We start from the raw sequence: 20111 nt of genomic DNA, 5'->3' as shown, positions 1-20111 counted from the left end.
AAGTGATGTAGGGAGAGCATATTGAAATTGGGATCTGATACCTCCAGCACCTGTTAAATAATTAAAAGCATGAAGTGATTACCTGATTCCTAAGTCACTTTCCTAATTTCATTATCTGTAGTATGTTTCCTTCTGTTTCCACTGGAATACCCTTAATCTAGTAATTACTTAACATTAATTGAACTATGTGCTGGTGATTGGTTATGTCATGGTGAGTGAAATAAGTGTTATGCTAGTTCTAGGCCACTTTGAAAGGAACTAGACTGGTGAAAAACTGATGAACTAACATGTAATTCCAGAATTGAGAAAAAGATTATGAGGGTGAAGAACAGAGGACTTGACAGAAAATTAAGATATTTAGGATGAGAGAAGCTGGCCATTTCAAGATCTTGGAGCACAGCATTCATGGGATATGAAACATTTCCTGAAAGTGCCTAAGATAAGCAAGTATTTATCATGATATAGGAGTCGGATGGAGGCCAGTATGGTGGGTGCATGGTGAGTGAAGGTGAGAGCACCTTAAAATGAAGGTGAATAGGAAGCAGGGTCCAGATGATGCAGTTTTGCAGGTCTGGTAAGAAATTTTGTATTTTATTCTAAGTGCAGACGAAATGCACCGTATTTAAACAGTGAGTCCCATACTTTGAGTTGCCTCAGAACACTGAAGAAGATTAATAAAAATACCAGTGGTCATTTATTCATCTAACAAGTACTTACTGTATTCTGTGAAGGGTAGACAGGCAATACAGAAGTAAACGACATATACATAATATAATCTGTTGAGTTTAAAAGTGAAATATCCAGATGTTTGCAAGACAAATTGATGGGTAGCTAGAGGGATAAGTATGTGTAAAGGAAGAAGAGCCAAATGTTTGTTGTAGAATCTAGATGGTGAGAATATGGGGGTTCACAATCCAATTCTTTTAATTTTTCGGTATGTTTGAAAGTTTTCATAATAATATTGGGGAAATAGGTACAATGATGAAAGTACACTGTAAAAAATAGAGTAAGTATGGGGCGGCCGGATGGCTCAGTTGGTTAGAGCGCAAGCTCTGAACATCAGGGTTGCTAGTTTGATTCCCACGTGGGCCAGTGAGCTGCGCCCTCCACAACTAGATTGAAGACAACAAGCTGCCACTGAGGCTCCAGATGGGCGGCCGGATGGCTCAGTTGCTTATAGCGCAAGCTCTCAACAACAAGGTTTCCGGTTCAATTCCTGCATGGGATGGTGGGCTAAAGATTGAAAACGGCCACTGGACTTGGAGCTGAGCTGCGCCCTCCACAACTAGATTGAAGGACAAGTTGGAGCTGATGGGCCCTGGGAAAACACATTATTCCCCAATAAAATTAAAGACAAACAAAAAGTAACACATGTTTAAAAAAGAAAGTGTAAGTAGTGTGATGAGGGTCTTGTATTATAAAGAGTGATCTCATAAGTTGGCATTTGAATAGAGGTCAGAATGAAGTAATTGAATGAGCCATATCGATAACTTAGGGAAGATACTTATAGGCAGACATTCTGAAGGAAGGGTGTGGGGTGTGCTTGGCAAGTCCGAAGAACATCCAGTTGGTCAGGGAGCTGGAACAGAGCAAGCTAAAGGGAGGAGATCGGCAGTGAGGTCAGAAAGATGATAGTGCAGGACAAGTTGAGGGAAGGCCTTCTAGACCACGTAAGGACTTTGACTTCTACTCTTCATGAGAGGGAAATCCATTGGAGATTTTTCAGTAGAAAAATGACATAATCTAACTTATCTTAACAAGAACATTCTGGCTACTGTGTTGGGTATATGGGATATTAGAGGACAACAGTGGCAGTAGAGAGACCATTAGGATAGTGTTGTGTTAATCTTAGTGAGGGATGGCTTTGGACAGGTGGTAGAGATACTGGCAGAGGAGTAGTCATAATCTGGATGTATTTTGAGGCTAGAGATGAGAGGACTTGTTGTTAGATGTAATGTCCTAGTCCTTTAGATTCTCATTTAATTGGTCTTAGGTGGTTCCTGGACATCGTATCTTTAACAGGTTCCCCATCTGATTCTGATTCTCACCAGAGGTGAAGAACCACTTCCTTTATAAGCTCTCTTCATCTTCTCTATTCTCATTACCCGCCCTCTTTTTTTTAATTGCAGTGCAGTGTTAAGAGCTATTTATTTGCTATTTTTAGTTTGTCATTTCCTGCCTTACAACTTTCCTTTTTCCTACAACATGAAAGAAAATACCTTCTATTTTCTTTCTTGTTATCTTACAGATTGGGAGTCCAGAAGAGAAACCAAGAATTTATCTCTGAAGGAGGACAGTTATGAAATGAAAGCATTGCAACTGGAGATAACAAGAAAATCTATAATCTCTAACCTTGAGTGCTCTAGGGTCAGTGATAATAGTGCACTCAAATGCTGCTTGGAGAGACAACAGGATGAACATTTCAGACCAGCTGCAATAACCTCTGAAGAAAGGTCCACTTCCATTCCGTGCACAGCTCATAGAGAACCTCAGATAATTCATACTGGAGCGAAATCATGTGACTGCAAGGAATGTAAAGAAGCTTTGAGGTCCCAGTCACACCATATTCAACACGAAAGAAGTCATAATAAAGAAAAAGACTCTAAATGTGGAGAACGTGGGACAGTCTTTAATAGTAGGTCAGACTTGATCAAGCATCAGAGGATTCATGAAAGCAAGACAAAAAATGAAAATAAGAAATGTGCCTTTACTTGTGACACTGAAACTACTAAACCTCAGAGCATTAATACCGGTGAGAAACCCCATAAATGTAAGGAATGTGGGAAAACCTTTCATTCTAGCTCACAACTCAGTAAACATCAAAGGACTCATATTGGTGAGAAACCCTATAAATGTAAGGAGTGTGAGAAGGCCTTTCCATCTACCTCACAACTCAATTTGCATCAGAGAATTCATACAGATGAGAAATACTATGAATGTAAAGAATGTGGCAAAGCTTTCACCCGTCCCTCACACCTTTTTCGACATCAGAGAATCCATACTGGTGAGAAGCCCCATAAATGTAAGGAATGTGGTAAAGCTTTTCGTTATGACACCCAACTTAGTCTTCATCAAATAATTCATACTGGTGAAAGACGCTATGAATGTAAGGAATGTGGGAAGGCATATAGCTGTGCCTCGCAACTGAGTCTACATCAAAGAATTCATACTGGTGAGAAACCTCATAAATGTAAGGAATGTGGGAAAGCTTTTATCTCTGAGTCACATCTTATTCGGCATCAGAGTGTTCATACTGGTGAGAAACCGTATAAATGTAAGGAATGTGGGAAGGCCTTTCGTCGTGGCTCAGAACTTACTCGACATCAGAGAGCTCACACTGGTGAGAAACCCTATAAATGTAGGGAATGTGGAATGGCCTTTACTTGTAGCACAGAACTTATTCGACATCAAAAAATTCACACTGGTGAGAGACCCCATAAATGTAAGGAGTGTGAGAAAGCTTTTATTCGAAGGTCAGAGCTTACTCATCATGAGAGAAGTCATAGTGGTGAAAAACCCTATGAGTGTAAAGAATGTGGGAAGGCCTTTGGTCGAGGCTCAGAACTTAGTCGACACCAGAAAATTCACACTGGTGTGAAACCCTATGAATGTAAGCAATGTGGGAAGGCCTTTATTCGTGGCTCACACCTTAGTCAACATCAAAGAATTCATACAGTACAGAGGAGTGAATGAAGACATGGGAAGGCTCAGAATTTAATTGTCATCTGAAATTCATACTAGTGAAATAAAAACAAAAAGACCTGTGATTATAAGAAATGTGGGAAAGCATTCGAGGATAACAAATTAAGCAATATCAGAGTTCATGTGTGGATATAAAGTATTTCAGAGCCAGAATTTATTTGGCATTTGTAGTTGATGAGAAACCTTATCAATTGTTGAGGATTGGGAGAATTTATGTGTTTTCCGAATTCATTTGACATCAGAGTTCAGTTGGTGAAAAGTGAAAAACTCCATGAGTGTAAGGAAAGTGGGAAGGCCTAGGGCGGCAGTGAATATGTTAGAGACATTACTTCTTCAAACCTTTCTCAACATCAGAGTCATTAGCCCTTAGGGGAAATCAGAGGATTAATAATATTACTGTCATATGTGTGGGACACCCATTTGCTTTAGCTAACAAACAATTCATCTGATAATTCATACCTGAGGAAGGCTACATTAAAGTTAAAGTTACACCGAATTCTTCTTTCCTGCTCAAATCTTAATATTTGCAAGCTCATTCTCTGAAATTAACCTTAACTGAATCAGAGTGGGAAAGGATTTAACCAATATTTAGTCTTTATTTACCTTCACCATTATAAACTCATTTCTTATAGGGCAAATTACTTAACTATGTCTTAATTTTTCTCATTTATAAATTAGTAATGTTAGCACCATATTTCTTAGTAGCATTATGAAGATTAAATACAATGGTACCTCGGTTTTCAAACATCTCCGTTGACGAACATTTCGGTTTACGAACACCGTAAACTCAGAAGTAAATGCTTCGGTTTTCGAACACAGCTCGAAAGGCGAACTTGTCACGCGGCTCCCGCTGAGTGCAAGATCCTGAGGCCTAGCTGTCGGCTGTGTTTGAACATTTCAGAACTTGAGCGGTCTTCCAGAACGGATTACGTTCAAAAACCGAGGTACCACTGTAATTACATTATCCCTTAGAACTGTGTCTGGCTTGTATTGAAAGGGATAAATACGAGCTGCTTTTCTTATTACTTTTCTTTAGTTTCCTAATTGTGTATCATTAAAGGTTATACGAGAAGAAGGTCTTATGGGTTCAGTCCTCTCAGCACCTTTCCCTTGTGCGCCCTTTACAAAAGACCCCCATGGTGCTTACTGAGGCCGGAAAACTCGACTCTTTTGATTTTAATTGTCCAACCTGGCCTGAGCCCTCATCACAGGGAACCATGGGGATGTGTCAGAAAGGTGTTAGAAAAGATGTAGGCTTGTGTTTATTGATTTAGAGCAGGTTTCAGGAAGTGGGGCTTTGCTCTGGATAGGATATTGTCAGGAAATCAGGGGTAATTCTATGGCATATCGTCATAAATCCTTACTATCGGGAGGACAGACTAAAGCAAGATTAAAGTTTTAATTGGTAAAGAAGAGCCGTCATTCATATTATCCAGAAGTGTTCTGACATTTTGTGGTGTGGACAATGTTCATGTTTTATCTATTTAGATATGATTACAGAGTGATCTTGTTATTGTCTTGTTCCATCAGGGTCACAGAGTTGATTTGTTGTTGTTCTGTGAAATCATTTATGATCAACAGGAAAACAACAAGATCTAGTGATAGTACCAGGCCAGCTCCAGCATGTCAGGGGCTGCTTTTTTCAAATGCATAAAGGGCATAAATCTTAAATGTAAAGCTTGATGTAATTTAACTTTATTGAGGCATAATTTATATACAATAAATTGTACCCATTTTAAGTGTACTGTTGAGTTTTGAAAAGTGATACCTAGGTAACTGCCATCACAAGATGCAGAACATTTCTATTGCTCAAGAAAGTTCCCTCATGGCCCTTTACAGATAACTTCTCCTTCCACACCCTGTCCCAGACAACCACTGATCTGCTTTCTGTCACTACTGTGTCTCCCCAAAAATGAGACCTAGCCAGACCATCAGCTCTAAGGCATCTTTTGGAGCAAAAATTAATATAAGACCTGTCTTATTTTAATATAAGACTGGTAATATAATAATATAATATAACATAAATTAGTATAATACCAGCTCTTATATAAGACCGGGTCTAAGACCTGGTCTTATATTAATTTTTGTTCTAAAAGATGCATTCGAGCTGACGGTCCAGCTAAGTCTTATTTTCGGGGAAACACGGTATAGTTTGCATTTTCTATAATTTCACAAAAAGGAATCATACAGTATTTGCTCATTTGTGTATGGATTCTGTTAGGTCAGCTGCGGGCATGGCCAAAGCGGCTAGGCGCCAAGTCATTTCCCCTTTGCTAAATTAGACCTCTCCTCGCCAGACAGAGACTGGGGCCCCTGGCATTTCCCAGAGAAGGCAGCAGACCGCTGGTGCGATTAGCAACCCCGGGACACAGCCGCTTCCCCCCATCTGCTGCTAGAGGGGCTTGCTTATTTGCCAGCTCACTCAGCCACCCCCCCCCACTCCCAAAATCGCATAAATGCCTCCCTCCTGGGCGCGACTTCGCCGGCTCCGGGACCGGTGAACTTCACCCTGGAGCGCAGAAGAAAGCACTCACTTTTTTCTCAACCCGCCTGACTAGGCTCATTATTTCCCCGCAAGCCTTACATCTTGGTGCTGAACCCGGGAAGGGAGGCGGCCGGCTCACTGGCGCACTGGGCTCGACCCTCCTTTCCTCCCTTGCGACTTAGGACCTGTGACCTTCCACCCGGCCTGGCTGTGTGAGAGGTGAGTCCCTCAGTGTCTGCCTCAGGCGATCGTCCGCCCACGTCTCCGTCCGTAAATTCGCGGCCGCCTCGGAGATTGTCCTCCGTTCTGTCCTCGTCCCAGGACAGCTGTGGAGACGTCCCAGGTGCTCCTCGGGCCCTCCGTCCGTCCGTAGTCTAGGTCAAAGCACTGGGACGCTGGTCTTTGGTCTTGGCTATTGATCCCTGAGAACAGACCTGGGAAACCAAAATTCTAAACCTGACCCTCAGACACCACTGGGGTGTCTCCTCCTCAATTTTGGGCCTTGATCAGGATCTTCGCCCTCGGCGCCTGATCTTTTATTGTACTGTCGCTTGGCCCCAATATGATTTGGAAAACAGGTCACAGTGGCCTAAAACCGGGACTTTTTTTTTTTTTATTAAATTTATTGGGGTGACAATTGTTAGTAAATTTACATAGATTTCAGGTGTACAATTCTGTATTACATTGTCTATAAATCCCATTGTGTGTTCACCACCCAGAGTCAATTCTCCTTCCATCACCATATATTTGATCCCCTTTACCCTCATCACCCACCCCCCACCCCCTTACCCTCTGGTAACCACTAAATTATTGTCTGTGTCTATGAGTTTTTGTTTCTCATTTGCTAAAACCGGGACTTTCAATTTCAATATTCTCACGGACCTGGATAATTTCTGCCGCGGGACCGGGAAGTGGTCTCAAGTCCCCTGTGTTCAGGCTTTCTGGGACCTGCGCTCCTGTCCCTCCCTCTATTCCACCTGTGCCACAATTCAAATCCTCATAGCCCTCGAAAAACCGAAACCCACTGTCTCTGTCGCTCATCTCCCCTCTCTTGTCCCCTCTCCCCTCTCCGAGCCTCCTGAAAATCTGTCTTGGCCCCGTTCCCGTCCTCCGCCATACCACCCGGGGCACCCAACACCCCCACTCCTGCGTTACCTTTACCTCCCTCTCCTACTCCATCCCCACCTCCCTCCCGGCTCGTGTCGCCTGTCAGTAGCCATACCCGTTCTCACGATCCTCCTCCTACTACCTCTGAACACCCCCTTGCCTGCCCACTCCTTGAAGTTGCAGGGGCTGAAGGGGTAGTCCGAGTCCACGTCCCCTTCTCCGTCACCGACCTGTCACAAATCGAAAAGCGCTTCGGGTCCTTCTCCTCAAACCCCACTGCCTTCACCAAAGAATTCCGGTATCTAACCCAGGCATATGCTCTTACCTGGCATGATATACACATCATCTGCTCCTCTACCCTAACCGCAGATGAGAGAGAAAGAGTCTTTGAGGCAGCCCCCCATTATGCAGACCAGGCCCATCTCACATGCTACCATGCCCGTTGGGGCCCAGGCAGTCCCCTGCCAAGAGCCGGGCTGGACCTATCAAGTAGGAACCCCTGAAGGTCGAGATGGGTGTCATTGCAGGGATCAGATGCTCCAATGTCTCCTGGCAGGCCTGCAGGCAGTATCCCACACAGTTGTCAATTTTGACAAGCTTAGGGAGATTACCCAGAGTCCAGACGAGGATCCTGCAGTCTTCCTTAATCGGCTGGCTGGGGCCCTTATTCAGTATACCCGTCTGGACCCTGGGTCCCCTGCAGGCGCCACAGTACTGGCCACGCATTTCGTTACGCAGTCAGCCCCTGACATCCGAAAGAAATTTAAAAAGGCAGAAAATGGCCCTCAAACCCTGGTCCGAGATTTAATGAATATGGCTTTTAAAATTTTTAATTCTCGATAGGAACAGGCAGAATCAGTTCGAGAAGCACGCCTCCGACAGAAGGTAGATTTGCAAACCCAAGCCTTGGTAGCAGCCCTGCGACGGCAGCCGCAGCCATGGCAACCCCTGGGGACCTGCACACGGTGGGGGTTCGCTGGGGAGACGAACACCACCAGGAGCCTGCTTCAAATGCGGAAAAGATGGTCACTGGCCCAGGCAATGCCCCCAGCCTCGGGCCCCCACGAGGCCCTGCCCGGCGTGTGGTCAGAGTGGCCACTGGAAAAGTGACTGCCCCTGGAAGAATGATGGACTCTGGGCGCCTCGACGCGGAGGGGCCATTCTTCCAGGGAACGACCCGCCACTAGCCCTGCTGGGATTGCCTGAAGACTGACGGTGCCCCAACTCCAGACCCCCATCACCCTCACCGAGCCCAGGGTAACGCTCCAGGTAGCGGGTAAGTCAGTCTCCTTCCTGGTTGACACGGGGGCTACCTACTCTGTCCTGCCCTCCTTTTCGGGCCCCCTTTCTCCTCCACAATCTTGGTCATGGGTATTGACGGCAAGCCCACCTGCCCACTAGCCACTGCACCCCTTCCTTGTCTCCTAGAAGGCACGTCCTTAACCCACTCATTCCTAGTTCTCCCTTCATGCCCAGTCCCCCTTTTAGGCTGAGACCTCCTTACCAAGGTTAGGGCCACACTTCAGTTTCCCCACGGCCCCTCGACTTCCCTACTCCTTACTCTGCTCCCCTCCCCTTCTCCCCACAGAAATCCTGACCCCCTCTCCCTCCATCCTTAGTCGCCCTGGCAGTCTGGGACACCTCTACTCCTATAGTAGGAAGACATCACATCCCTGTAAAAGTTACTCTTAAAAAACCCAACTTCCTTCCCTCTCGTCCTCAGTTCCCCATCTCTCTTACACACCGCCAAGGGCTCAAGCCCCTCATCACCCGGCTACGTAGTCGAGGACTCCTAATACCCATTAACTCCCCATGTAACACCCCAATCTGCCCAGTCAAGAAACCAGACGGGACCTATAGGCTACTTCAAGACCTCCAGCTAATCAATAAGGCTGTCATTCCTATCCACCCAGTGGTTCCAAACCCCTACACCCTCCTCTCGCGTGTCCCGCCTGGTACCACCCACTTCACGGTGTTAGATCTCAAGAACAACTTCTTCACCATCCCTCTCGATCCAGACTCCTACCACCTTTTTGCCTTTACCTGGGAAGACCCTGACACGCAGACTTCCCAACAATTGGCCTGGACAGTTTTGCCTCAAGGCTTTAGAGACAGCCCTCACCTATTTGGCCAGGCCCTAGCAAAAGACCTTCTGCAATGCCCCCTAGCCCCCAGCACCCTCCTCCAATACGTAGATGATCTCCTCCTTTGTAGCCCTTTGCTAGACATATCCAAAAGGCACACAGCAGCCCTCCTTAATTTCCTAGGGGACAAAGGATACCGTGTTTCCCATGCCAAGGCGCAGCTGTCGAAGCCCACTGTCACCTATCTAGGAATCTGTCTCACTCCCCATTCCTGAGGCCTAACAGTAGACCGGGCACAGGCATTAAGGGACCTACAGCCTCCCACCTGTGCTGAACAGATATTGTCCTTTTTAGGACTTGTTGGATTTTTTCGGCATTGGATTCCAAATTTTGCCCTGCTGGCAAAGCCTCTTTACCAAGCCGCTAAAGAGATGCCTGTCGGCCCTCTTTCATCCCCCTCTACTGTCTCTAAAGAGTTTTCCCGACTCCGGGACACCCTCCTAAATTCACCCCCTCTCTCTCTGCCCAACATCAACAAACCTTTTCATTTATATACTGATGAAAAACAAGGTATCGCTTTGGGGGTCCTTACCCAACCCTTAGGCCCTACCTTAACCCCAGTAGCTTACCTGTCCAAACAACTCGATCCCACAGTCCAGGGGTGACAGCCTTGCCTCCGCGCCCTGGCTGCGGCAGCTGTTCTTACCAAAGAGGCCCAAAAAATTTGCCTCCAACAACCATTGCAGGTATTTTCCACCTATTGGCTATAGCACTTGCTCTCCCACTGCTCTCTCTCTCTCATTGCCTCCTCCTGGACACAAGAGTTCCACCTCCTATTTCTGGAGAACCCTCATATTACTCTCACCCAATCTCCTTCTCTTAATCCGGCTACCCTCCTTCCCACTACCCCTACAACTAAGTTTTCCTCGCACTCTTGCACTGAAATAGTTGAAGCCTTCACTCAGCCCCGAGAAGGACTCTCAGACCAACCACTTTCAGTGCCAGACCTAACACTCTTTGTCGATGGGAGTTCTTACCTTGATCCCCAAGGCCATTGGAGAGCCTCTTATGCAGTAGTTACCCCCGAGCAGACTCTAGAAGCTGCCCGACTCCCAGAAGGGACCACCTCCCAAAAGGCTGAGCTCATCGCCCTCACCCATGCCTTACACTTAGCATGGGGAAAAGGGTAAACATCTACACAGATTCCAAATACTCCTTCCTTATTGCGCACTGCCATGCAGCCATTTGGAGAGAGAGAGGCTTTCTCTCTACCAAGCGTTCCCCTATCATCAACGCTACCCTCATCACTCGCTTACTCGAAGCTCTACAGCTCCCATCCCAGGTAGCCATCATACATTGCAGGGGTCACCAAACTGATTCCTCCCTTATCACGTAAGGGAACATCAAGGCTGACGCAGTAGCCAGAAGTCTAACCCGAGATACTAATTCCCCAGCCCCAGTCCTCTTCTTGTGTATTCCCTCCGTCAAACCCCAATACACTGAAGCTGAAAAGAACAAGTTATTACAGCTTGGTAGTACCCCAGGCCCTGATGGATGGATTTCCCTAAATAACAAAATCGTCCTGCCTCAAGGTCAGGTCAGAACAATAGTACAACAGGTCCATCAGTCACTCCATATCGGAGCTCTCCCTCTTTACAGGTTTCTCACCCCGCTCTTTACTTCAGCAGCTTTGTGAGAAACGGTCAACGCCGTCTGCTCTTCCTGCCCTACCTGTGCTACCATCTCTCCTCAAGGGGGACTACGCCCCACCTTCCCTACCCATCAAATGAGAGGCCATCTCCCTGGCCAAGACTGGCAAATAGACTTTACTCACATGCCTTCCCACAAAAAGACCAGATATCTGCTTACCTTGGTTGACACACTGACAGGGTGGGGTCAAAGCTTTCCCAACCTGCTATGAGACCGCAGCAGTAGTAACTGAGGTCCTTCTGACACACATTCTTCCCTGGTTTGGACTCCCCAACTCGCTACAATCAGACAATGGTCCTGCCTTTATCTCTAATATTGTCCAACAAGTTAGCTCTTCCCTAGGCATCGCCTGGAAACTCCATATTCTCTACCACCCCCAATCTTCCGGTAAGGTTGAGAGAGCTAATGGCCTCCTCAAAGATCACTTAACTAAATTGTCCTTAGAAATCCGGAAATCATGGCCTGAGCTCCTGCCCATCGCCCTGGCCAGGATTCAGGCACCCCTAGAAACCCTACCTTCCTAAGTCCCTTTGAACTGTTATATGGGAGACCCTTTCTGCTTAATCACCATCTTCCTACAGACCCTCCACCGCTGGCCGACTACCTCCCTTACCTGTCGCTGCTCAGGCAACTTCTCCGTGAACACGCTGACAGGTATTTACCCAAGCCAGGAACAACACAATACGGAGCCCAAGGACCAAGTCTACAACCAGGCGACTCGGTCCTCCTCAAGAATCTACACCCCAAGACCTTAGAGCCTCGGTGGACAGGGCCCCATACAATCATCCTTACAACTCCCACTGCAGCCAAGTTGCTCGGTGATCCCTCGTGGCACCACTTATTCAGACTAAAGAGGACCCCAGAGCAGTATGACCTCTACACCTGTAAGATGCTGGGCCCCACTAAGGTTCGCCTTAGTCGCCCTAACCCTAACCCTATCCTCCTCCCAAGAGCCCCGTTCCCCCATTAACCCATATGTGTGGCGGTTTTATATAACAATCATACCATAGCAATAAGAAGGCCTCCACCCACATTCTGGGAACCGGGATTACAAGCCTGAAGGATGCCAGCAACAGGTCTCCATTATCATTCCACCCAACACCTTCAAGTCTATCACTCGGTGGTCTTCTGATCCGGCTGTTTGCTTTCCCCACAACCAAATCCACGACTACTGCCACCAGGGGGAGGACACATATGGTGGATGCCCCTACACTTCTTGTTACATAAATACCGTCAACAGGAAATCGGGGTTCTTTTTTGGTAACAGCCAAGGCCAATATACATTCAGGATTAAAGATCCCTGGCATCAAAGGTGGGCATCAGGAGTTAAAGGAAAGCTCTACCCATGGGCTCTCTCTTCAAAGCCCGTAGCAACACTTTATATTTACCAGGCGTACATCCGAGTTATCCCTCCACAACTAGAACAATTAAGAGACATGTCCCAAAACATCCTCCAGCAGGAACAGGCTATAAAAACCCAACTACAGCCTGCAGGACAGATCAAGAGCTCAGATCCGCCCATCCCGTTCACCTGGCTGAAAATAATACAAGAAGCTGCCTCCCTCCTTAATATCTCTGGATTTCCTAACGTAACTGATTGTTTTCTCTGTGCGTCTCTGCAACGCCCCCTTTTAGCGGCTGTACCTTTAACACAGTTTGCTCCTAGTGACAACTCATACAGTGCCCTTCCCCCATCGCCAAGATACCATTATACCTTCCCCCATCTAACCCCACCTTACCCATATGCTACGGTGGTTCTAACCAGTCCTTATGCAATACAACCCGACCACTCTCGACCACTCTCCAGGCTCCCTCTGGCACTTTCTTCTGGTGCAACAAGACACTCACCAAGTGTATAAATACCTCTTCCCCTACCCCCTGCATCCCGACAACCGTAGCCCCCCAACTAATGCTCTACAGCCAGGCTGAATTCACAGAACTGCAGTCTCACTATGAGAAAATTTCCACTCCAGTTCAAAAGAGGGCTGCTTTCCTACCCCTTATCCTAGGGGTTTCCCTGGCCTTCTCCTTTGTAGCTGCCGGTTTGGGTGCTGGTGCTCTCGGGCACAGCATCCACTCTGCCCAGGACTTAGAAACACGCCTACAGGTTGCCATAGAGGCCTCCTCAACCTCCATCGCATCGCTCCAGCGACAACTAACCTCTGTAGCCCAAGTTGCTTTACAGAATCGATGGGCTCTGGACCTGCTAACCGCTGAGAAAGGAGGAACCTGCCTCTTTCTCCGGGAAGAATGCTATTACTACATCAACGAGTCCGGATTAGTCGAGGAAAATGTGCAGACCCTAAATAAGTTACAAGAGGAGCTCTGGCGCCGGAGAGGGTCCACCAACCCTCTCTCAGATTGGTGGCAATCACCACTGACTACATGGGTAATGCCACTAATAAGCCCACTCGTGTTGCGTCCAGCACAACAAGGGCAGTGAGGGTGCGAGAAGGGGCGGTTTGGGTTAAGTTTTTAAGAAAGAAACAAACAGAGACTTAATGTTGTTAAATCTCTCAGAAGGCCAGGGGTCTCTCAATCTCAGAGGACTGGAGCCCAGAATAAGGCTGACTGAAGGTTTTTATTGATAGGTATACAACTACAAGAAAGTAACATTGTTTTTTACAAGGTCTGTGAGACTCATACATCATAGTAGAAAAATGTCTATTCCAATCATCCTTTGTCTGTAAACAGCTGAACCACAAGGTTCCATGATGTCTTACCTAAGGTATGTACCTTCTCAGGGTCAAGTCTCTCATATTGTAACAGCTCCGTTGAGATAAGTGGAGAGAACTGATCTTTATTATCCTCATGACTTCTCTCACAAACAGGTGCAAGGGAAAAGCCAGGGCCCGCAACAGCTTTTCCCAGGCAGGGGGAAGGGGAGGCAAGGCCCCTTCCCATATTCTTTTAAGGCAGCTCATTGGGGTCCCCACTCGGTTCCGCCTGGCTTAGGTTGTATCTCCCGTGAGATATCTTACCTGTCTTTGGCTGCAAACCATCTTTTGGGGACCAGACAGAGAAACATAAGGTGTAAACACAAGGATGGAACAGAGTCCCAGAAAGGCACAGTCTTACAGACTCTTCTTTCCTTAAGGAAAGACATGGAGGGACAGTGGGCTAGGCTGTTGTGCGACTACACTATCGTCCTAATCAGTCTCCTGCTTCTAATGACCGCCTGTGTTTTAAAATTTCTACAGAACCGCCTCCATGAGATGTCCAGAGTTGCAGTGAACCAGCTTCTACTCCACCCATACTCCCTGCTGCCCACGAGCCCTCCCATCGCTGACCAGGCCTAGTACCCCTCTCCGCCCCTTATCAGCAGGAAGCAGTAAGATTGACCTCGCCGCCCCTTTAGAACCAAAAAGGCTGGAAAGATGTAAGACTTGTGGAGAAACAATGAGCCTAGTCAGGCGGGTTGAGAAAAGTGAGTGCTTTCTTCTGCGCTCCCTGAGACGGCGAAGTCGGGCCCAGGGTAGAGGGAGGGAGGCATTTATGCGATTTTGTGGGTTGGGGTTGGCTGAGTGAGGTGGCAAATAAGCAGGCCCCTCTAGCAGCAGATGGGGGGCGGGGGGGGGGGGGGGGGGGCGGGAAGCGACTATGTCTGGGGCTGCTTATAGCACCAGCGGTCTGCTGCCTTCTCTGGGAAATGCCAGGGGCCCCAGTCTCTGTCTGTCGAGGAGAGGTCTAATTTAGCAAAGGGGAAATGACTTGGCGCCTAGCCGCTTTGGCCATGCCCGCAGCTGACCTAACAGTTTCTTTCACTTAGCATGTTTTGGACATATGGTTTTATTTCTTTTGGGTAAATTTCTAGGAGTGGAACTCCTTAGTTGGTTTGTAAGTTTATGTTTTACTTTATTAGAAATTGCTAAACAGTCTTCAAAAATGGTTATACCATTTTACATTCCCGCAAACAGTATTTGAGAGTTCCAGTTGCCCCATATCCTTACCAGTACTTGGTATTGTCAATGTTTTTAATTTAAGCTATTCTAATGTTAGAGTTGTGGTATTTTACTGTGGATTTAATTTTCATTTCATGATAACTAATGATGCTAAGCATCTTTTCACCTGCGTGTTGGCGATTCTTTTATCTTCTTTTTGAAGTATTAAATAAGATGGAAGGTTTTTGTTGCATGTCAGTACTTACCTCAAAAAAGTGAATAGGGCCCAGAGGCTATGTTCAGAATATGTTGGTTATAGGAGAGAAATACTGGGCAACACTTGGATACAGAAGAGGTGGGAGTCTGAAGGACTACCCACTGGAATAATGAAATTATTGTTTTAAAAATGCGGCCGGTAAGATAAGATTCCTAGATTGGAGAGGGGGACATCTCTCCTTCAGTTGAAATTTGGCCTTAAGACTCACTTCAATAGACAGCTACACAAAAAGTTAGGAAACTGATAAGAATCAATTAAAAAGAAATCTGAATTTGTAGAATTTGATGATGCCAGAAGAGGCACTTATTTCTAGGTGATAGTTTTCAAACCTTTCAAATATATCAAATTCTCCTTGTCCTCCCACTTTTGATGAAATATAGGGAAAGAACATAACCATCAAATTCCCTGGGAAATGTGGTTTGTGGCACAGCAAATAGGGAGTCTGGTTTAAATCTTAAATGGGCAATGGATAACAGGATGACCAGCTTTTTAGAGAGGCAACCTGTGGCACAGGCAATGAAACAAAAAGCTCGAATAACAAATTACTTATAATAAATAACTATATATATGTATTAATATGAAACAGATTTGAAATTAAATATTATTTTGTAATATTTACTTCTATGTTACATACAGGCTATCATTTAAAACAACAGGACTAGTTAGTAGTAATTAGTACTAATTATTAGAACTAATTACATAAAATATGTAAGAGAATATACCAGTATTTTTATAAAGTTCTTTCTCTTTGCTGATTCAGCAATTTATTTCGACTCTATTTGATATTTAAATTTTGTAGGCTATATTGTATTCTTAAGATACATACATGTAAAACTTTTTAAAAGGAGAATGGAAATATAATAGGACCAATTAAACAGATATTAACTATGTATAATAAAAATTAACACTAAAATGTTTCTTCTATCCCTTGCTGCAGTAGGATATTTACTTGTTTATTTTTGAAAATTTTTTATTGGGGGACAGTGTGTTTCTCCAGGGCCCATCAAGCTCAAAGTAGTTGTCCTTCAACCTAGTTGTGGAGGGCGCAGCTCAGCTCCAAGTCCAGTCCCATTTTCAATCTTTAGTTGCAGGGGGCGCAGCCCACCATCCCATGTGAACCAGCAACCCCGTTGCTCAGAGTTCGGGCTCTAACCAACTGAGCCATCTGACCGCCCCTTTATTCTTGTTTCTTTTCCCAATAATTCTTCTGAAGTGCCTACAGCCTTTAAAACATTTATTTTTCCTGGTATATTGGTAAAATGGAATACAGACAAGCATAAAATTCACTTTGACTCACAGCACGGCTCTAATCGAGCCCACAATACACTAATTCTTGGTGTCAGCCCAATATGAGGACATCCAGTTAAATATCCTCTCAATGAAAGCGTCTGAGCATGGACTCTATAGGATTTTACTTACAGGTAACATGTTTCTAGACTTGTTAGTGATCACCAGGTTCCTGGAATGTCCTGCCTTCCAGAGTGTCTTTGCTTCCTCGAGGCCTTTGGACACCAGAGTCTAACAATATGGTTTATGATAGGGCTTTTGGAACACACCATGTCAGTTCCGGCCCCTGGAAGACGTGGAGACTAAAGGTATGGGCTCTCACCTTCAGAAAGAGCTTCGGCCTCCTGGACAGACTGTGATTGAGCCCCAGTAAAAACTCTGGGGACCAGAGAAGCTGGTCTGCCGGCGCCGGGGAGGTGCGCTGCAGTTGTCGCCGCGGCCGGGGCTGGGACGAGGCGACGGCGGCGGCGGCGGCAGACGGGGCAGCAGACGGTGGCCCCCTCGCAGTGCTGCCGCGGCGGCTGCGTCCGAGTCTCCAGCAGGCGGCGCGGGTCGTGAATGCTCTGGGGTGCAGCCAGGCCTGCGTGGGCCCGAGGCCGCAGGAACCGGGGCCCCGGCGTCGCGGTATTGAAACAAAGGCGCATATCTTGAAGGTACTAGCACCTCCTACCGTTGTCATCTGATTCTTACGGAGATCTGTTAATTCTGCTTTTTGAGCATTTATGAATAACCACGTATCTTCAAAACCAAAAACCAGGAAGCTAAAACAGACCATCAACCCCATTCTTTTATATTTCATACATTTTATAATATCACTTTATACTATTTTAACATACATTCCATATTATTTTTTTTTCTTCTGAGTCAAGACAAGAAAAATCAAACCAAATTAAAGCAAAGCCTGTGAATTCAAAACCTGAGTCTGCATACAGGTCTGTTAACAGTTTGGATGGCTTGGCCTCAGTATTATACCCTGGATGTGATACACTAGATAAAGCTTTTGTGTATGCAACAAAACAAATTTTAAGGACAAAAGACTCTTGGGAACACGCGAAGTTTTAAATGTGGAAGATGAAGTGCAACCAAATGGAAATAAAATTTAAAAGGTTATGCTTGGACACTACAATTGGCTCTCCTATGAAGATGTCTTCGTTAGAGCTTTTAATTTTGGAAACGGCTTACAGATGTTGGGTCAGAGACCAAAGACCAACATTGCCATCTTCTGTGAAATCAGGGCCAAGTGGATGATTGCTGCACAGGAGTGCTTTATGTATAATTTTTAGCTTGTTACCTTATATGCAACTCTAGGAGGCCCAGCAATTGTCCATGGATTAAATGAAACCGAGGAGACCAACATCATTACTAGTAAGGAACTCTTACAAACAAAATTGAAGGATATCGTTTCTCTCGTCCCCAGCCTGCGGCACATCATCACCGTGGACAAACCTCCTAGCAAACCAGCTCCCTTAGATATTGCAGTAATCATGTACACGAGTGGATCCCCTGGGCTGCCCAAGGGGGTCATGATCTCGCACAGTAACATCATCACTGGGATAACTGGGATGGCAGAGAGGATCCCACGCTGGAAGAGGAAGATGTTTACATCGGATATTTGCCTGTGGCCCATGTTTTAGAATTGAGTGCTGAGCTCATTGGTCTTTCTCGTGGGTGTCGCATTGGCTACTCTTCACCAGACTTTAGCAGATCAGTCTTCAAAAATAAAAAAATGGAGCAAAGGGGATACGTCCATGTTGAAACCAAGACTGATGACAGTGGTTCTGGAAATCATGAATGGGATCTACAAAAAGGTCATGAATAAAGTGAATGAAATGAGTCATTTTCAACATAATCTATTTATTTTGGTTTATAATTACAAAATGGAACAGATTTCAAAAGGGCGTCGTACTCCACTGTGTGACAGGTTCATTTTCCGGAAAGTTCAGAGCTTGCTAGGGGGAAATATACGGCTTTTATTGTGTGGAATAAATTTAAAAAGTGGTTGCTCCACTTTCTGCAACCACACAGCGATTCATGAATATCTGTTTTTGCTGCCCCGTTGGTCAGGGCTATGGACTCACTGAATCTGCGGGGGCTGGGACAATTACAGAAGTGTGGGACTACAATACTGGCAGAGTGGGAGAACCACTAGTTTGCTATGAAATCAAATTAAAGAACTGGGAAGAAGGCGGATACTTCAATTCTGATAAACCACATCCCAGCGGTGAAATTCTTATTGGTGGCCAAAATGTCACAATGGGATACTACAAAAATGAAGCAAAAACAAAAGCTGATTCTTTGAAGATGAAAATGGACAGAGGTGGCTCAGTACTGGAGATATTGGAGAGTTCGACCCTGATGGTTGTTGAAAGATTATTGATCGCAAAAAGGACCTTGTAAAGCTACAGGCAGGAGAATATGTTTCTCTTGGGAAAGTAGAGGCAGCATTAAAGAACCTCCCGCTAATAGATAACATTTGTGCATATGCAGTTATCATTCTTACGTCATTAGATTTGTTGTGCCAAATCAAAAGGAACTAACAGAACTAGCGCGAAAGAAAGGACTTAAACGGACTTGGGAGGAGCTGTATAACAGTTGTGAAATGGAAAATGAGGTACTTAAAGTGCTTTCTGAAGATGCTTGCTATTTCAGCAAGTCTGGAAAAGTTTGAAATTCCAGTGAAAATTCGTTTGAGCCCTGAACCATGGACCCCTGAAACTGTTCTGGTGACAGATGCCTTCAAGCTGAAATGCAAAGAGCTTAAAACACATTACCAGGCGGACATTGAGCGAATGTACGGAAGAAAAGTTTGCTACAGGACACCAGTTTGCTACAGGGAGCTCAGATCAAATAGGAAAACACTTGAAATGCATGTCCCAAACTGTGAGGCAAACTCCATTCCTCATATTAAACCTAAACTGTTCTTTCTCATGACATCGCCATTTTTAACTGACAGGATGAGTAAAATATTAAGACAGCAAACTTGTGTCTGTCTCTTCTTTCTTCCACCTTCTTGTAATTTGCTCCGCCACCTAGGACTGCCTTTGTCAGCATGAGGACTTTTCTGAATCATACTGAGGAACAGTGATTCTAAAACCTCAAGTTTTTAAACATGATTTATATGTTCTGTATAATGTTCAGTTTGTAACTTTTTAAAGTTTGGTTGTGTAGAGGGATAAATAGGAAATATAAGAATTGGTTATTTGGGGGGATTTTTTTACTTACAGTGTTTAAAAATGCAAGGGTATGGATGTGAAATTATGTAAATTTCAAATGCTTATGAATCAAATGATTGTTGAACAAAAGCTTTGTTGTTGTGTAATTATTGTCTTGTATGCATTTGAGAGAAATAAATATACCCATGCTTATGTTTTAAGAAATTGAGACTTTGTGAATATATGCTTGGACAGCGTCTTTATATATTTATTTTTATTAGAAAAAAGTGAAGTTTGGTTGGTGCTGCATGAAACAAAATAGCAGGACAGGGTTATGGCTTAAAAGTAAGGAAGAAAACACAACCAGTGTAGCACCAGTGGATTAGTCTCTGGTAGCTTACCATCTAAATATTCAGTCTTCTAGTT

The 20111-nt window shown here is 45.2% G+C and overlaps 1 protein-coding gene and 1 pseudogene across 5 annotated transcripts in view; both read left to right on the top strand.

The window, feature by feature from the left end:
• Positions 1-5445, top strand: part of ZNF568 (zinc finger protein 568) — a 63062-nt gene extending 57617 nt beyond the window's left edge. For 3 of the 4 annotated variants that reach the window (XM_081032329.1, XM_081032331.1, XM_081032332.1), the window contains one exon: positions 2249-5439. In XM_081032329.1, the coding sequence (XP_080888455.1) occupies positions 2249-3693 (1445 nt within the window). In that variant the 3' untranslated portion in view covers positions 3694-5439. Of the gene's footprint in view, positions 1-2248 lie in introns of all 4 variants that reach the window. The other variant, XM_081032330.1, reaches the window with a different exon arrangement.
• An 11810-nt stretch (positions 5446-17255) lies between these two features.
• LOC308490309 (fatty acid CoA ligase Acsl3-like) lies at positions 17256-19586 on the top strand (annotated as a pseudogene). Its single transcript has one exon. The product of its transcript is annotated as a fatty acid CoA ligase Acsl3-like (transcript).
• The last annotated feature ends 525 nt before the right edge of the window (positions 19587-20111 follow it).

Source organism: Rhinolophus hipposideros, assembly GCF_964194185.1.
Source record: "Rhinolophus hipposideros genome assembly, chromosome: 21".
NCBI classification, from domain to species: domain Eukaryota; kingdom Metazoa; phylum Chordata; class Mammalia; order Chiroptera; family Rhinolophidae; genus Rhinolophus; species Rhinolophus hipposideros.
This window is presented reverse-complemented; position numbering and strand designations above follow the sequence as displayed.